The sequence below is a fragment of the Mauremys mutica genome, chromosome 11, assembly GCF_020497125.1.
Source record: "Mauremys mutica isolate MM-2020 ecotype Southern chromosome 11, ASM2049712v1, whole genome shotgun sequence".
Lineage (NCBI taxonomy): Eukaryota > Metazoa > Chordata > Testudines > Geoemydidae > Mauremys > Mauremys mutica.
Genome location: NC_059082.1, coordinates 20209642 through 20228789, shown reverse-complemented (window position 1 = coordinate 20228789; position 19148 = coordinate 20209642). Strand labels below are relative to the sequence as shown.

The following is a 19148-nucleotide window of genomic DNA, read 5'->3' as shown; positions in this document are numbered from 1 at the left end:
AAGGCCATTTGAGAAGCTGAATCAGATTCAAGAATGAACTGTATAACAAGCATTAACAGAATAATTCAAATGTAATTAACTTCAAGCGTGTGGTGCCAGATTCTCAACTGGTGTAAACTGGCACAGGTAACAGAGCACTGCTGATTTACCACAGCTGAGGATCTGGCCCACTCTCTGTATTTCTATATATTGTAGGGGTTTATACTACAGCCTATCAATGTAGTATCATATAGTATCAACTTCTACATCAAATTAGTAGCAATAGCAAAGTTCCTAGTGACTGATGAGAGGTGCTAATTTGTTCTTCAAAGCAGAAGACTTAAGTCTGGGTGGGGAATGTCTGGTGACAATTTACACAAGACATTACTCAAAAGTAGCTACTTTGGCCCATCTATGTATGAGCACCACATCCTGAGGGTACTACGCTGATCATGCAATAAAAGGGCAGTGACCACATGCTCACTTCTGAAAAGGAAAAAACCCAAAACATTTTAGGCAACTATACAAAGGAATTTTAACAGATGTGCCCTATTACTCAAATGTTACGTGGGTGGCCAATAATCTGGTTTGTTAACTGGTCCAATTATACCACCATGCGCTGTTTGAATAAGTTTACCACCCACATCTCTTTACAAGCAACAGTCATGAAAACCTTCCATTCTCACAAGGGAAAAAAAAATCCTGTCAAGTTATACTGGTCAACTTTTTCATGCCAGATGATGTCATGCTACGTGAAATGGGAGACATCTCAACAGGACATATCAAAATACACCTTAACATGAGGCTGGAAAGTGTCAAAGAAAACACTTTGCTGCCCAGTCCTGATCCTGTAATTGATACACACTTCAAAGTCCAATTCAGTGGGAATTCTGCACATAGAAAGACTGCAGGATCAGGTTTTAGATTTAGATTGTAAATATTGACCCAACATTGCACATTTAAATTAGTCTACCTGTAAGCAGTGGGTACATTTTCCCTAGGACTAGCCACTAAGATGCATGGTTATTATATGCTAAGAGTTGCATCACTCCAAAAGAAAGCTCACCTGTACAAGTGAAGCCATCCCCAGTGTAGCCATCCTTGCAAAGGCAACGGTAAGAACCCATTGTGTTCTTGCAATTGGCATGTGGGCTGCACATGTGTGTTCCATTGGAGCATTCGTCCAGATCTTTAATATAACAAAAATTGCATTAGTAAAACCAAATCCATCGTCAACGCAACCTTTAAACTCCTCAGTTCATAGCACAGGGAAACTACTTTAAATAATCTTGCACAAAAACAAGACACACATTTATGATTTTTTACTTGACATGTTTTAACAGACTTTAATAAAACACCCAACATTTATCACTGGATATTCTGTGTTGGTGCATTCACTAGTTTAGAGCAGTCCAGCTGTTCTCTCATTTCGAAGGGAGATTTCTTGTTTATTCTCTTCATGACAGGCACTTCCCCCTTCCCCACTCAGATATTATTCTCTGACAGAGAATTTCCAGCATATTTGCAACTCAGCTAAGAAAGTTTGCTTGGATGTCTGTGTTACTTGGGAACCACTAAGACCCCCTCCCTTAAAGATAAAGGGTAAAATCCTGGCTCCACTGAAGTCAATGGCAAAACTCCCACTGACTTCAATGGAGTCAGGCTATCCCCCCAACTGCACAAACTATCTCAATACATTGCTTCATTTTCACCAGTCTTGCAAGCCAAGGAAGAGAAACTGTTCATGCTGACATGTCTCCCACATGACAGTGAATTCTTCCTTTGTAGTGTAAGATAAACTGACATCTTTAACATGTGTGACAATTAATTTTAAAGTTTGTAGATACAATGTTGCTTTCCACAGCTGTCTAAACACTTTTGTTGATGGCTTACAATGCTAAATCAGACATAATGTATGAAACTCACCTGAACATTTGATGCCATCTCCAATCCAACCTGAGCTGCACTCACATTTGAAACTCCCTGCCGTATTTGTACATGTGGCATGCCTGTCACAGTTATGGGCTCCGATTTCACACTCATTGATATCTGTAATAACACAGGGGGAGGGGAGTGTTTGTGAAAGAGCTCACACATCAAACTTTTCTGACATCCAGCAAGATGACGTTTCTTTCTTAAATTGATTCTAACTGCTAGTAGCATTTAAGAATTAGGCATAAAAGAAACAAACTCATGGCAAAGAAAAGCTACCGAATAGCTGGCTTATTTCAAACATGTATTGGCCTACTATTTTGTGTTTTGTTTTCGGGACGTTTGGGGCAGTTTTTAAAGCAGCACTTTTGAAGCACGTAGCACCTAGGAGCCCTGTGGTGTAATATACTCTAGAGCCCCAGTAACATCTGCAGTGCACGGAGTGCCGTATTTGTTCTTTTCATTGGGGTGATGCTGGAAGAGTGCTGGTATGGGGATTCACAGGCCTCCAGGAAGAAGGGGAACATCAGCCATGGCAATCGCTAGAGCAGTGAAGCTGCAGCAGATGCTCCATAGCCTGGGGTTCTATTCCCCCCAAACAGCCTCGAAAAGCCCTTTGGCAAAACCCGTTTAACTCAGACCCAGTGCCAGGACCAGAATTTGCACCCTACATTACAGAGACACCAACATTTTACCAGCCTGTATCTTGAGCTGTACTTGGTCGCTGAGGAAAAGGAGGCAAAGTCTGCATTACACTGTTACCACCAAACCCTGGGGCTTGCTGGGGGCTCAGGGCTGCTCTAAATTGCATTGAGTGGTCACAGGCCCCAAGAGGCCATTCTTCCTGCAAGGGATCACCGGGGCGCAGCACTGGGCACACTCCAGACAGTATGAATGGGGTTGGTGCTATATCCCAGCTCTGCTCCACTAGCAGATTCCTCCGTGCCAAGGATAGTCCCCACTCCCCAGCGAAGCCGATGTTTGCACGGCCAGAGTGACGCAAAGCAGATGGCAGCGGGTGTGTGTGTGTGTGTGTGAGTGTGAGGATTTGGCCTATGTTTGGTCCTAGTGTGAAGGCAGATGGGAGAAAAGCACAGGACTGCGCTCTTTGGGAGTATTATTTATTAGGAACTCAGCAAACCTAAACAAAGGGAAGAAAAGGACACCATCCTTGAGGACAACATATGGCCAGCTATACTAATCCTCAACCTTCACAGGCTTGCCAGCACATTCCATTTCAGCACTTGTTGTTTTCACCTTATTTTGATTCTTGGGCAGCGTACAATTGTATATAGAGAAAAACAAACCTAATGCAGCTCTTTCCTTATCACAACACAAAATTAGTGCTTAATATAAGCACTTGGAGAATGTATAAACTCAAAGACAATGTTTTCAGAAATTATTTCTGGTAACTAAAACAAACGCTGCAGGAATTCTCTCACACACATGAGCCATGGCTTTTACAACATTTACTGTATCCTAGGACTCTAGGTGTGTTTTCTTCTACTTCCATACAGATGTAAACTGTCTAGAATTCACATCAAGCCTCTTAGAGTTTCTACCAGCTGTTCCCAGACCTTTTAACTGCCTTTAGTGATAACTTATGTCAAATCATCCCATTCTGCAGAACAACTGATGGAAAGGAAAAATGCAGGCAAAAAAACCTCTGCATGATTTAACATACAGAGAACCCAACCCATTCTCCTCTTGGGGTAGATTAAAAAGGGTCGGGGGTCTGGACTAGGAATCATGGGAATTCCCTGCTCCAAACCCAAAGATCTCAATGCATCTACTATCATGCCTACCAGAAACTATCCAACTAATACCAGTTAGGGAGAGGAGCAACTGGGGAGAGTTTTATATTTCAATTTTTTTTTTAAAGTATTAGCTAACTATTGCATCATCAGGATATGTCTAAACACCATCTTGTATCTTGTATTCTTTTCTTCTACTCTTTCTTTGCCTGCCTGTTTGCCTTTTAGACTGTAATATCTGTACAGAATGTTTGTTCCCTCACATGTTATCTATACCTTAGTCTGCCTTTGCCCCCAGTCCCAGAAGTATGTCTGGTGTGGTGGCTCTATTGCGCCTCTGCTCTGGTTTTCAGTTTCAGTGCACAGTACCTCTCCTTCAGAGGAACTGGCAGCCAGCGTATGTAACTTAATGCTGCAAGGAGCAGCCTCAAATTAAGCAAGGATTAACCTTCTAGATGTTATAGGTTCTTAGGGGAAGAAATCTAGCTAGAGAACCCACTCCCTAGATCCTCCCCCTTCCAGAGGTGCTGTGACTCTGGAAAGAGGGAACTGATGACCTGTAGGCCAACTCCCTTCATTTTGCAATTTAAATCCCAGTTTGGGCGACAGTATTGAGCCTGCTGTGTTTTATTTTTTCTCCTCTACGCAGAGCAATGGAAGAGGTGGGGTCCAGTCTTTTCTGTGGTCTTTCAGAGGAGTCTGGAGCAAAACCCTGAGATGAACATCCCCAATATTTGGGTGGGTCCAAAAGTTGGTTGCTGGGATCCAGAACCAGATCTGAATCTGGCAGCCTGAGTCCACTGCTCATTAATCTAGACCAACAGTAGCAAACCTAGAAATCATGCAAATGAGACCTTTTCAAAAAAGTTTAAAAACAAGGCCAGGAACAGATAACCATATAACGTATTTTCCTTAATCATGTGCAGAAACTTGTAAGATGATAATATTACCCTAGGCAGGAAACCTGTGTCTGTTAAAGACCTTAAGGGTGATCAAGAAAGCTAATTTTGGCTTAGAGTGAAGAGAAAGGCTAGAAATAAGTTCCAGAGGTCAACTACAGTATGTAGTGACAAGAAAAAACAGGCAAGCAGTCTACATCTTTAATCTCAACATGAGTGTTTTTAAAATGTTGTTAAACCACTGGTAATACTAAGGGTGCTCTGTATTTGATTACTTGATGCTCTGAAATATTCAAGCGATCACATGCTTCTTCATAACCTTTTGAGCACAACAAAACATAAAAAAACAACATAATGCCAGATTTTTCTGCCAAGAATTTTTTAAACCACCAGTAAACACGAAATGGAAACTTGCATGCAATAGTTATGCTACAGTTATGTTATATACAGATTCAATTTTGTAAGGCAACTTCATAAATAGTAAATAGACCTATATCATCTGATCACAGACACAGTCCAGCTCTCATTGATCCCACTGGGAGCAGGGTCCATCCTTCTGCTTTTATAAAGTTAGATGCTGGAAGCTTGATTTTTCTCATCATGTCTTGCAATGCCAAGGAATGAATGGACATTCACTCCACTTGGGTCTAGTGATAGCCTACTGTTTAGTATTCTAATTGTCCAATCTATCAATGGCAAAAAAAACCTACAGGCTAACGGCAGCCCTATGTAAAGGGGGAAATGAAATCAATGGGAGTTGTGCCCACTTACACTAGGGCTTAATTTGGCCTGAGGATGCCATAAGTATTGAATTCAGACTTCTCAGGATGACACACGCAAAGGAGAAAGTGAGCTCTGAAGGGGAAAGCTTTTACTTAAACACATCTCTCCCAGAACAGCACAGGGCCAGATTCTGCCACCTTTCCTCAAAGTATGAAGTGCCCTACTCTTCAAATAGTTCCATATATTTGCATAGGACTACTCAAGGAGTAAGGCACCACTCAACTGGAATAAGAGTACCAGAATCAGGGCAAAGAGAACACAGGAAAATGCTAGCCAAGTGAGAATTTGACACCACACTTTACTCCAACAAAATTCCCATTGACTTCAGTGAGATTCTTACTAAAATAAAGAATGCAAGGTTGAGTCACTGATCTGTATAAACACTCTCTTTTTGACTAAATTTCCTCCAGTGTGAAAGTTTCCCTTTAAATATAACACTGTGGGAAGCCAACAAAAACAAAGGAATTACAATCTAAGGCTCACACTGCATCCTCAGCTGGTCCCATTGTGTACCCACACTGCAGCACACGTGTTCTCATCTTTGTAATCACAGTACTCCTATTAACACCAAGGGAGCTGACTGACTATATAGCAGATGACTATGCTCATGGTAAATAACAGGCAGCTCTGACATCATAGCAATTCCAGGCTCAGTGGGGACAAACCGTCACTCTTCATTTACTGTTGGCTATTTTACTTCTTTTTGATGTCTCTTAATACTTATTTTTCTCACGCCTTAAGTAATAAATAAGGTGTCTCCCATTAATCACAGAGGCACAAATATTTCTAATTGTGCATGAGCAACAATATGTATACACAACTGGCATGTGCAATTACTGTACTTATGCTCACAGAAGTGGCAACGGCATGAACAAATAACCAGCTAAGATGCGTGCACAATGACTACACACACCAACTACGTATGTGTATTTCTGCATGTTTTGAAAATCCAGGGCAGAAAGCAGAAATGGCAGAGACCTATTTAGTGGTACGTCATCAGCACCTTGCTCATGCTTTGGGAACCCAGTGCATTTCCTTGAACCGGAATGGAGTGGGAGAAGCCATGCCACCAGTGCTGGCAAGAGCAAGGGCGGTGGCAGAAGGAGGCCAGACTTTATGAATAAATGATGGTTTTTTACATTTGTACTGCAGTATCACCCTGAAGCTAATGCACTGAAAGACCATGAAAACTTACACACTCACCCCCAGACACAGAACCCATGCAAGGTTCTATGAACCATTTACACTTCACATTAAGGGCTTCAGTGGGGCTTAAGTAGACTAGAGGGCCTGGAGCATGCTGTCTATAGAGGTGAATTTAATCCAGTGTCAACCTGTGAACCAGCTTTGTTTAGCTGGAATTATTTTCATGTCTGCAAACTTCTGTAAAAGTATTTTCTGATTTTTATTTATTGGCTCTTTCTGCAAATCTGTCAACTTTATCCGACTGATGTTCCATTTGTATTTTGAGTTTGTGCCCAGATCCCATGGAGAAGATCACATAGAAGTCACATGGCATATGTCCTCCTGGGTCCCTGCCTGATGGAGAAAATCCCATATCAGCAGGTGGGTCAGCAGAAGCAATTTGCAGAAAATAGATTTGCGTAGAAAAGTAGATCTCAGCTGAAATTCATCTTCTGATGCAACTAGAGAAACCTAGGGGGAAAAACTTTAATTTCTCCTAGTCTTATCCCCATGACTTCCTGACCCTGGCAATAAGTGAGTGGCCTAGGAAACCATTACCTTCCATTGGGAACTGTCTTGCTTTTTATTCAACAAAACTGTGAGCATCTCCCAGTTTTCCATGGGTCAATTCATGTGTTTGACAGACACCATCAGCTTTCTGTACTTCCCCGACTTGATGTATTATCATCTTTTAGTACTGGACGTGATATTGCCAGCTCCTCAATTCATAATGGGAAATGTATGTGTTTCACTGACATCACAGTGCTCCTGTGCCACCAGACTGAGGCATAACGTGTTTTTAATGGATGGAGGCTAGAGGAGAGGCAAGGAAGAGAGGGAAGCAGGCTTAAGAATGCAGCACATTTTACAAGCTGCAATGTTAGGGCTACTTCAAGTCAATGGGATGGCTCTTGAGTGACAGTTGCAGGGCTGGGTCCTTGCTTTTACCATACTCTTTTGCAATGTGTTTGTTTTCAGGTATGCAGTAATGAACAGTCGTGTACCGACCGCTCCTTTATATATATTATCTTCTTCACAAGGATGGGTGGGAGTGGGCTTTTTGCTCTAATTCATTTCTCTGTTCAAGGCTGGCATTAGGGGGTGGCAAGCACAGCAATTGCCCTGCAAAGCTAAGTTGCTCAGGCTTTGGCTTCAACCCTGTGTGGCAGGGCTTGGGCAGGGCTCACTGGGGCTCAGGGCAGAAAGTCTAAGTGGGCCGAGCCCCCCACCCGCCACACAGGGCTGAAGCTGAAGCCTGAGACTGCCCCGACTGCGCAAGGCTGAAGCCGATGCCCGAGCCCCCCCACTGCGCGGAGTTGAAGCCTTTGGACTTGGGCTTCAGCCCCTCATGGCAGGGCTTGGGCTTTCTGCCCTGGGCCCCAGTGAGCCTGACGCTGGCCATGTCTCTATTACACCCATGGTGCTCAATGCTGCACACTCCTTACTCAGCTGATACTCTCGCTGTCCTCACTGGGAGTCCTGGCTGAGTCATAACTACAGGATTGTGCCCACGTTCTGAACTTTTCTCAATTCTCTGAACCTGCTGTGGGGAAGGCCGGTTTATCTTCTGCTGCATTTGTTACCTGACTTTTATAAACATTCATCTTCAGTGCTGTGACAGTCTGAGCCCAATTCTGCCCTAATGTGTACCTCAAGCAAACCTGTTGCAAGAACAGGAAATTATCTAGTCCCCACACAACTCTCACTGACATCAACAGAAGTTGCAAGCATGCAGTGGCAACAGGATAGGATACATGGGGCATAAATCAGAGCTGAATTTGTCCCTCTGTGTACAGCATATGGAGGTCAAATCCAGTAAATCTATGGCTTTAAAACAACCAGACTGGGATACTATGAACTCACAGGCAACAGTTAGGCATGGGCAATGAACCACAATGAAAAAAAGGTGAGTTTGTGCCAATACAGGATTTTACCTGTGCATGAACACAAAGAATTTATGTTCCCCACCACATAATGCGCACGCACACAGTGATGGGAAATTCTGGAGACAGCTGGACAATCTGGAATGAGGGGAGGGGGCTCTGCGCACCTCTATACCTGACCCACAGTGCTCTTCTCTAGCAACTACATCCCATTCCCTCTTTATGAAAAATTAAAATCAGCTCGCCTAATTTGGTTATGGGAAAGCCTGTTTTATAGGTACATAAAAATGAAACATTTGTATCATTCTCCCTAGACTGGCTTCATAGGCTATGTACATCTTTGCATAAAACAAACTGTTTTCCTAAACTCCGTCTGCATTCTTACTGAGAACTGAAGGGGGAAAAAAACCTAACATCTGTGTGGGATGGGAATGTAAGTCAGTGGGTGGATTCTGAATACTGCTAAATGATTGGGGAAACAACATGTTTATTTGTTAAAATGGAAACAATCAGTAATGACAAGGGAGGTGAAATATTTAGACAAAACTGTAATGTAACCCAGAGGACATTATTTAGTTGTTCTCAGGAAACAGAGAACCTCCCCTTCGAAGCTCCATACACATTTTTGTAATTTTTTTCACAGGAGTGCTTGTTCTTTTAAAGAAGTGAATGATTTTGACTTATCTATACAAGGCAAAGAATTCTGTGCTATGACCATGGTGCTATTCAGCACAAGTGCAGAATTCCTTCTATGATACCAGCACTAAATGCTGCTTCCACAGTGCTAATCTGCTTGGGCACAGGAAGTCTGGCTGTGACACTAGATTTGTGCAAAGAATGATGGGAGAGTTCAACAGTCTATAGACAAACTGGGTTTTTTATTTTAATGCACAGGAATGTGCACATTTTGACTGCAATGGGGACTGTACAGTTTTCATTTCTGTCTCATCTTTCACACCCCCTTCATCTTCACACACTGCCAGCCCTTGTGTTCACGTCCCTTTTGTCTTCATTTGCTGCCCACTAGCTGTGTTTTCTGTAGTAGTGTGATGCAGATACAGCAGTGATCCCAGTGAGCCAGCTGTGATAGGACAAGGAATGCTACTGGGAGAGTACAGCGAGAATGGAGCCAACCTTCAAGTGATGCTGTTCTAACACAATGAGCTTTTCTTGTTTTTAAAATGTGTTCCATTACCCTGATTCAGTAATGCTCTCTTGCCTGAGCTGGGCCACCAGCTGACCAAGCATTTGTACACAAAGCCAGTTACACGTAAGGCGAGCCTGTCCCCTCCTGTACACAAACTGCAGGTCTGTGCAGACTCCAGCCTTCTCTGCCTGGCGAGCTGATGAGCTAACTAGACAGTTGCACAGCAGCACCCCTTGTGGTGGACTGCAAGAAGCGTTTCCCTCTGATTTACTGTACTTCCCCTCCCCAGTAACCGGCAGAGCCAAAGCAGCTGCTCTTCAGGCTTTCTGACCCCTCTCTTACTGCCACCCTCCTCCCCCCCAGAAAGAAGCTGCTCTTGAGATACCAAGACCTTTCAGCCTCCCTCTCCATTTAGCTGGATTCTCTTCACAATATCAAGCCTCCCGCTCTCCTCCTTGCACTGGCTGTGACTGGCTAAGTGACTCCATGGCTGAGAGAGTAGTTAAGCCCAATATTTCGAGCTGAAGATGTAAATTCCAGCTTGAGGAGGCATACCCACACTAGCTCTGATTAAGCTGGCACACTAAAAATAGTGTGTCTTGGACAAGTATATACTTGGGGTGATTAGCCTCTCCTTCCACTCATGCTGCCATGGCTTTAGCATTCCAGCTGGATCAGAACTAGCATGGGGGGGAAGGGGGCTGTCTGTGTTTGCTCATGCTGGAATTTATATCTCCATCTCGAAACGCAGAAGTGTGACGAGGTAGGATGGGTGAGTAAGGGAGCGGGAGGGAATGGCTACTTTGGGAAGGATAAAGAGAGGGAAAACTGATGAATTACTTTAGAAAACAGAAGTACACCTCTACCTCAATATAGCGCTGTCCTCGGGAGCCAAAAAAATCTTACTGCGTTATAGCTGAAACCGTGTTATATTGAACTTGCTTTGATTCACCAGAGTGCGCAGACCCGCCCCCCTCAGAGCACTGCTTTACCGCGTTGTATCCAAATTCGTGTTATATCGGGTCGCGTTACATCAAGGTAGAGGTGTACCAGAAATAGCTGGTTCTTTCTATCTGGATATCAGTGCTTAAATCAGAGGATGGGATTGGAAGGAAGAGATTTCTCAGCCTTACTCTGTCTATTAGTAAACCAACACTGTCATGGATGAGTTTTCAAGTGAGATTATTTTCCCAGTTACCCTACACCAGATGTCACCAATATGGCAAGAATTTCCAGAAACTCTTTCTCTGAATAATACCCCAGATCTTTTCCCTGTAGGACCTTTATTTGCCCTTTCATCTCCTACCAATTACTTAATATTTCCTGGCTGCTTTAACCGACCAGTATAACCCTGTAGATGTCACAAACCAATATTTGTGTCATCACCTTTCATTTCCCTGAGAGTGATAGCTGCAGTGGGTGTGACTGAACATCACAAGGATTTTTCAAGTCTGCAGAACTAAAGCTCTGTATCTTTTTGTGTAATTTAGAGTAGAAACAAAGAATGTTGAAATGTTGGTCTACAGGGTAAAATCAAAGACTTCTTGGATTTAGATCAGTTCACATGTCTGTAAAAGGCAGCTGTTAATAATGAACAACTTCAGGCGAGGTCCAATATACCAAGCAGAACACCAGCTCCCCCATTGTTCTATGTACGCTGTAAAAAATCAGCATAATCTCTTTTTCACACCTACTGTACAACATTAATTAATATACTTCTATAAGGACAGACCTATCAGCATATATACTTGTCTCAAAGGTTACCAGAACCGTGTTTACTCTAAATCCATATTCAAAATTAAATTAAACATGTTTGTGCTCATATTTTGGGCAAAGCTAATGACTCAACACCTTGGCTCAGATACTAACATCTTGTGTTTTTAATGCTATCACCCTCTGAGCGTGTAAATTTGAACCTCAGCACTGCTGGCTGGCTGGCTGCTGCTATGAAATAATTTACATTTTGGTTTTGCCAAAATATGTTTATAATTCAGCTAGTCAGGTATCTGTACTGCTGCCACTTTGCAAAAACTGTAAATATATTTTAGGATAGATTTAAAGCCACCAGTGTTTGCCAAAATAATATTTGGAATAGATGCCTGTTATTTGCATATACAATTATCTAATCCAAATCCAATGTGGTGGTCTTCATGTGGTCTTGTCAAGTTACGCTGAATTATATGTTATTTTCGATCATACCAGCAACCATATAATAATAGACCCAACTTTGCTCCCAATGGGATATTTGTCATTCACTTCAACAGGTGAAGGATCAGGCCCAATATTATGCTATACAAACACAATACCAACTCAGTGACTCTGTACAGTGTAACATTTCACAGAGAACAGAAATCAAACAGATTCAAGAGAGGTTTTAAACGCTAGAAAAGGAAAATGAAGAATCAGAAGATGATAATTATTAACTTTAAAATTTACCTGTACAACCAGTGGTTCCTTTTTTGCCTGAATATCCCATATCACAATGACAGATAAATGAGCCTTTTGTATTCTCACAGCTTCCACTTAGACAGATGTTTGGATTTAGGTCACACTCGTTGACATCTAGAAAACATAATTTTAAGATTTTACAAAGTTCTTAGATCGTAACTAACCCAATGTCTTGGAGACATTAATACTGGTACAAAAATATGTCTACAAGTGCCGAGAAAAAAAATAAATTAGGCTAAATATTCTTAACCAATGTAAAATACTGTACGTTTCCAAATCAGATTTAATATTGCTATGTTATTGCCCTGGTATTTATTTCTCAGCCTCTCATCTTTAATTCCAACTTTCATTAATAATCACAAATGGCCAGATTTAATGGGGTTATGCTAAGGATAAACTTGGCCTATTATCTGTCCTCAATATATTTTGTTTTTTTCTTGCACTGATGTTTCCACAAGGGCAGTAAGTGTGTTTCAATTTTAAAAGGCAAATGTAAAATTCTACTCATCTAGCCATGCAGCAAATCTTGACTTCAATATTTTGCTCTACCAACACGTGCTGAATTCCCACATGGTTTTGTCTTGGTGTCAGTTTTGGCCAGAATTCTGATTGTGGCTCACCCCTAAATCTGCCATCCTACAGCACCCTTTACGATCTGAGCTGCATAGAGACACTCTGGAATGGGACCCGAAGAGAGATGGCATGGTCACCTTATCTCACCATGTATGCTCCTTAACTCAGCCAAGAGCTCTGAACACATGCAGATGATTCCTACTGTTGACAAAAAAAAGTCTGCATAGAGGGGTTGTCCATGTGGCCACAGCTAGTCAAAATACAGCAGCACTGCCTGCTTTTTAAGTTTTAGCATTTGCCAGTTTTGAGTCAGCAGTCAATCTGGCACAGTGCTGGAACCAAAACCCTTTCTTTCACCAAATGCAGGTATCCAAGTATATTTGTAGTCTTGATATGTAATATCAAACGATACCCGATTGCCTGGACACTCGTTATTCTTGCTAGGACACTCACTGTTGTTTTTATTTGCTTACATATTTTAAATAAATCTAGTTTTATCATCATCTTTGATCACTTAATTAAGGAAGATAGCTTGTTAGAAAGATTAGGAATCAGAGGTGTTTTCACTTACCTATACAAGTCTTCATATCCTCAGATGCCATGAATCCATCGTAACAAAGACACCTGTATTCTCCTGGTATGTTAGTGCACTGGCCTCCATCACAGATATTAGGATTGTCTTCACACTCATCAATATCTATAGGGAAAGTTTACATTAACACATGTTTTAGATAGGTGTTCCTTGTTATGAAATGCACTGCAACGAATCATCGCAAACAAAATTCTTGATGCTTTATGATATATGTGCATGTGATCAATCTTTGCAGTTAAACCAAATGTAGCTTTATATACAACTCCAACTGATTCCAATGGGAGCAGGGGCAAGTCTTGTATGCACAAAATCACTTGTAGGAAAATAACTAAAGGACTTTTTTCACGCCACATAGCTCCACACAATCGGAAATTTCAGGTCCAGCCTTGCTGTCATAGAAGTCAATGGGAAGGTACTGGACCTTAAATTATTTTAAAAAGCCATTCCACATACAAAATTCCCACACAAGCAGGATTAAGCCCAATATTAGAATAATTAACATGGATGTATTATTTCACTAAAATATTATAAGTTACTTGGATTTTTTTGTACCTGCTGACCAGTCAGGCTATATCTTTACACTCTCCAGCATTTAAAATATGTTCTGATCAGCACATCAGACATCACTGGGGGTTGATCTGAGGAACTGAGATTGCACTGTTTATTGCAACCATGATAGGATCTGGACTTTTTAAAACTCAAGGGGTTAGAATTTCTTTTAAAAACTCTCCAGATTTTTCTTTGTCACAAACAACATATACCAGCACAGTTGAGATCCAAGACTCTGCTCAGTGACTGCATGGAAAAACCAGCAAAACAAGGACATGAATTGAGAACCCCCTGAGAGGGAAAGGGTGTAACTCACTATCAGACTGGTCTGTTGTGGATTTTGGTAATTATGCAGCTGCAGAACACCAACTCACTTTAACTGTTTGTCCTAGAATCTTATGTTTGTTATTCTTTTTTTATATTTCTAACAGCAGAAAACAGAAATGGTTGCACCTAAAGTTTTTGTATGGACAATTAACTCTTACATGTTAAAAAGCTGATTGTTTACTGTTCACCCTACGAATCAAACAATGCTGGCATACACATTACCCTGGAAATGTAGATTTGGAAGTGGAATGTGGATTTATATGCAAAATAAGTGCTGGAAATGAGTATAGGAACCACAAACATAAAGAACTTATTTTATAAACATGAAGAACTTTATATGCTAAACTGCCAAGGTTTTACATTCATAGTTAGGGTGGAAAATTGGCTGACAAAGAATGTATTGTTTCTCCTAATTGAATTGATTATTAATGCATAACCTCACCAACCTGACCCACTATTACAATGAATGGAACTCTCAGCAGTTCAGTTATGGAGAAATATATTCTGCAAAGGCTTCTAGCCATGTGTGATGTCACAGATAAAATACATTTGTGAACAATGTATAGAGAAAACTGAAAATCATTGTTCCTTAAACTCAGTCCACAATGCCACTAAATGTATATGAAGTTGTTTATACGGTCACATAGTGTCATAGGGTAAAGCCACACATTTATCACAATGGCCACTGACTGTCAACAAGTGCACCTTTTCTCATTTTTCTTGGGGCCAAATTTTCAGTAGATGTGCATGTACATTTTTGGCAATTACATATTTTGCATGTGCAGAAGAAACTATTTGTATATTTTGCAAGCACTGTGAAAGAGGCCCATTAAAATTTGGGGTAGCACCCGACTCCTCTGATTGTGGCTGCTGTTTTCTCCCCACAACGCATTACAGACACAAATACATACTGCTAGCTAGCTGTCTGGTTACCTGATTTGTAGGAGAAAACACTTGGTGAGGCATCTAATTACTAATATTTGGGCTCACAGTTGCCACAGTTATGGATGCCAATTTACACCTGTAATAAGAGGCTGGTGCTGAAAAACTGGCACTTCATGTCAATCCTTTTAAAAGGTGACAAATATTGACAGTAGTGCTCCTTCTGGGGATCCCATTCATGTTGTTGATGGAAACGACTTCTAAAATCAAGTTCAACAGTGGTTCAAAGAGAGAGTGCCAAGTTCTTCAGAGGAGCTGCATCTACTACAGCCACATACTTGAAATGCTATTTCGCGGCTTTAAGAGCACAGATAAAAAGGGGACTTTTGACTATCGGTTATGTAATTTCTGTATGAATAAATCCCACTAGATGCAGTGACCTAGGTTTTGTTTTTGTTAGGTATTTTAAACTAGTTTAGGGTCTAAGGCCCTCACCCAGCAAGACACTTAAAATATGCTTAATGTTAAACTTGTAAGTGCTCTGATGGAAATCAATGGGACTACCTGTGTACTTAAAGCTAAGCATGCGCTTAAGTGCTTTGCTAGATCGGGGCCTAAAAAAGGTACTGCAGATCCACAACACCCATCGACTTCAGTGGGAGTGGAGGATGCTCAGCCCTTCACAGAATTATGGCTTGTTATAATTTCTATTGCACTTTACTAATAAGAAACCACAAGCAATACATTTCCAAAGAATTACTGCACTTCACTTGTGGTTGAAGTCAGTCTTCTGCCTGGTGCTTCCCAACGCGGTAATAATCCAGAAATGTACTGCCTTTTCATGCCTTAGTATACTACAGAGTGGCAGGGAGACCGAAAGAGAAAGAACGAAAAGAAACCCTGGAGTGATTGTGTGCATGATTCCACAAATCTTTACTCATTCCCTCAGCTCAACTATTCATGTAAGTAAGGCCTTGCAGTATCAGGCACTAACTTTCTAACTCCATATTCATGTATCTATTATTTCTTTTACTTCACTAACCAAATATTGAGAAACTGCAAGACTAGAGCCTTTGAAATTTCAAGTTTCAAAGGTGGAAATGTTGTCTTTTGCATCCAAGACTTTGGAACAAGATAGTACGATGTTGGGTAGTTGTGAATAGCTGGCTTCTGAACAAAGTCCTAGCTTGCACAGCACTTAGGGTTGGCAGGCATCCGGATTTTAACCAGAACGCACAATCAAAAAGAGACCCTGGTGGCTCCGGTCAGCACCACAGCTCCCTGCCTGCCCTGGCTCCGCTTGGCTCCCGGAAGCAGTGGCATGTCTCTCCTGCTCCTAGGCACAGGGGTGGCCAGGGAAGCCCTGTGTGCTGCCCCCACCCTGAGCACTGGCTCCACAGCTCCCATTGGCTGGGAATCAAGGCCAATAGGAGCTGCGGGGGCAGCACTTGCAAGCGAGGGCAGCACATGGAGCCCTCTCACTGCCCCTGTGCCTAGAGGCCGCAGGGACAGCCTGGCTGCTTCCGGGAGCCACCTAAGGTAAGCACTGTCTGCAGAACGCACCGCCTCCCATACCCCAACCCTGCCCCAGCCCTGAGGGCCCTTCCAGAGCCCGCACCTCAACCCTGCACCCCAAACTCCTGCCCCAGCCCTGAGCCCCCTCCTGCACCCCAAACCTTTCATCCCTGGCCCCACACCAGAGCCCACACCCCCAGACGGAGCCTTCCCCCCACACCCCAATCTCCTGCCCCAGCCCAGAGCCCCCTCCCACACTCTGAACCTCTCAGCCTCATCCCACAGCCCAGAACCCCCTCCTGCACCCCAAACTCCTCGTCCCTGGCCCCACCCCAGAGCCCAACCCCCCAGCCAGAGCCCTCACCCGCATCCCAAGCCACTCATCCCTGGCCCCACCCCAGAACCAGCATCCCCAGCCAGAGCCCTTACCCCCCACACCCCAACTTCCTGCCCCAACCTGGAGCCCTCTCCCACACGCTGAACCTCTCATTTCTGGCCCCACCCTGGAGCCCACGCCCCCAGCCCGAGCCCTCCCCCCCTCACCTCAACCCCTGTCTCATCCCAGTGAAAATGAGCAAGTGAGTGAGGGTGGGCCTTGGGGAATGGGGGCGCATGGGTGTTCGGTTTTGTGCAATTAGAAAGTTGGCAACTCTAATAGCACTGGCAGGGTATAAATATGCAAAGACTTGCAATCAAATTTTTTAGGCCCTTTGTCAGATTTGACTAGATCCGCCCGTGGACATGTCTATAGTACAGTTAACTTTTGATTGAAGATGCTAAGAGCCCATCCCTGTCCCTCCAATAAAGGTCGATCAATCATTTCCTTTTGACATTGGAATGTGATGAGTTGTTAGATTTATAGTGTTATGGGTTTTCAAATCCAAGTCTGGGGTTTTCTTTTTGCTTCTGTTTGCATGGACAATGGGTTCAGTTTAACAAGCATTATCAGGGCCTTCTTACTAGGGCACAATGTCTCATCTTTCTACTACCGTGTAGGGGACGTTCCTGGGTGGGCCGGGGAGGGAGAGGGGCAGAACCAGAGGCAAAGGCTCTCTGGTGATTCCCAGCCAGTGCAGCTTCATAGTCCTTCAAGGCTGCTCTAAGTTATGCTGGAGGCCAGTTTGGTCCCCAGCTGAGCCAAGATCAGGGAAGCCAAAAGGTGGCTTAGACCCACCTTCCCCACCCATCTCTTGCTCTTTCACACACACAAAGTCCTGCTGGCACTAGGATTCTGATTTCACTTTCTGCACACTTTCAATTACATGGTTCTACTTTTGCATTGAAAATGTGCTCAAAAATGTGATTTTTGGCAAGTTTTGGATGCAAAGTTACCTTCACTAGAAATGTGACCCATTTCTGCTCACACAGGAAAACTACTTCTCATCTAAATATTTTAGGGTACTAGATCTCAGGGTCCATCATGTTTTCATTTTTCTAGTTGAGTTCTGCCTTTCAACCCACTTTAAAACTCTTTTACACTGCTGTAAGGATGGTATTCAGTGGTCTTAATGTAAATGACAATCTGGTTTTCTCCGGCCACTGGCTGCACGGCTGCCTCTGCTCCTCCTGAGTCCTCTGGCCTGGGCTTGCAGGGCTGCATTCCGAAAGAGGCTTTAGAGCTACAGGCCAGAGCTACAGGGCCCCCATAGCCCAGGGCCCTGCAGCCCCTGTGTTCCAGGTGGCCCTACCTGCTGGGGGGCGGGCGACTTCCGCACTCCCTCCCTCCCCGAAAGTCCTAAGCACCACCAAACAGTTGTTTGGTGGCGGGGCAAGCACTGGGAGGGAGGAAGGGAGGGAGAGGAGGCGGAGAAGAGGAACTTGTGCAATGCTCCCTCGTAAAGGCAGCCAAACGATGTTATAAGGGAGCACTGCACAACTTTAAATGAGTACGTTCCCTAATGGAGCAGCAACGTAACTTCGAAACAACGTTAAGCGGGAGGACGGTAAGTGAGGAGTTATTGTACATTAGATTTTTGATGTTGCTTTTTACTGTGAAGGAAATTTTGGGTGGAACAGAGCCAGGAAGGGAGGGTGGCTGATGGTCTGCAACTACTCAGTTCCAGCTGGCAACATGCGACCCTGCTCTTGTGGATCAGAAGTGGGTGGGACAGTGTTTGGGCAGCACAAAGCTGGAGGAGGGGCTGGTAGAATACTCTTCTCCCTAACCCATGGGGAACCCTCTGGGCACAATTCACATTCTCAGCTTGTGCACAGGACCGGGACTTGGCTCCCAATGATGACACTGAGCAGTTAAGTTGCTCACAAAATTTTCTAAAGATCACTATTGAGAATGCAAGAAAGTTGCCTAGCAAGATTGATACCAATGAGGTTTTAGACTGTCTGAAAGAGATTCAGTTTTGAAGTAACATGGAATAGTCACATTTGGCTAAGAGGGGACATATTCACTACTGAGTCACAGAACAGGAGTAAGAGACTCTAGTCTCTCACCAAACTAATCATTACTGTACATACATATCTCGAGTGACTATAACTGGCTCATAATTGTTCACCTCGTGTTGAAAACCTTATTGCTTAGGGTTTGATCCCAAGCCTGTTGAAATGAGTGGGAGACTTTTCATTGACTTGATGGGCTTTGGATCAGACTCTAAAAGTCCAATACATAAGGTAATACTTTGCACTGGAGGAGAAAATTCACCTACTACACAACATCAGGGCCGCCCCGATGGAGGCAAAGTGCCA

The 19148-nt window shown here is 43.2% G+C and overlaps 1 protein-coding gene across 1 annotated transcript in view; it reads right to left on the bottom strand.

Annotated features, from left to right (window-relative positions):
• Positions 1-19148, bottom strand: part of FBN1 (fibrillin 1) — a 213290-nt gene that overhangs the window by 58265 nt on the left and 135877 nt on the right. The window contains exons 31-34 of the mRNA XM_044979703.1: positions 13155-13280; positions 11999-12124; positions 1906-2028; positions 1046-1168 (exon numbers count right to left, since the gene is read on the bottom strand). Of these exons, the coding sequence (XP_044835638.1) occupies positions 1046-1168; positions 1906-2028; positions 11999-12124; positions 13155-13280 (498 nt within the window). The remainder of the gene's footprint in view (positions 1-1045; positions 1169-1905; positions 2029-11998; positions 12125-13154; positions 13281-19148) is intronic.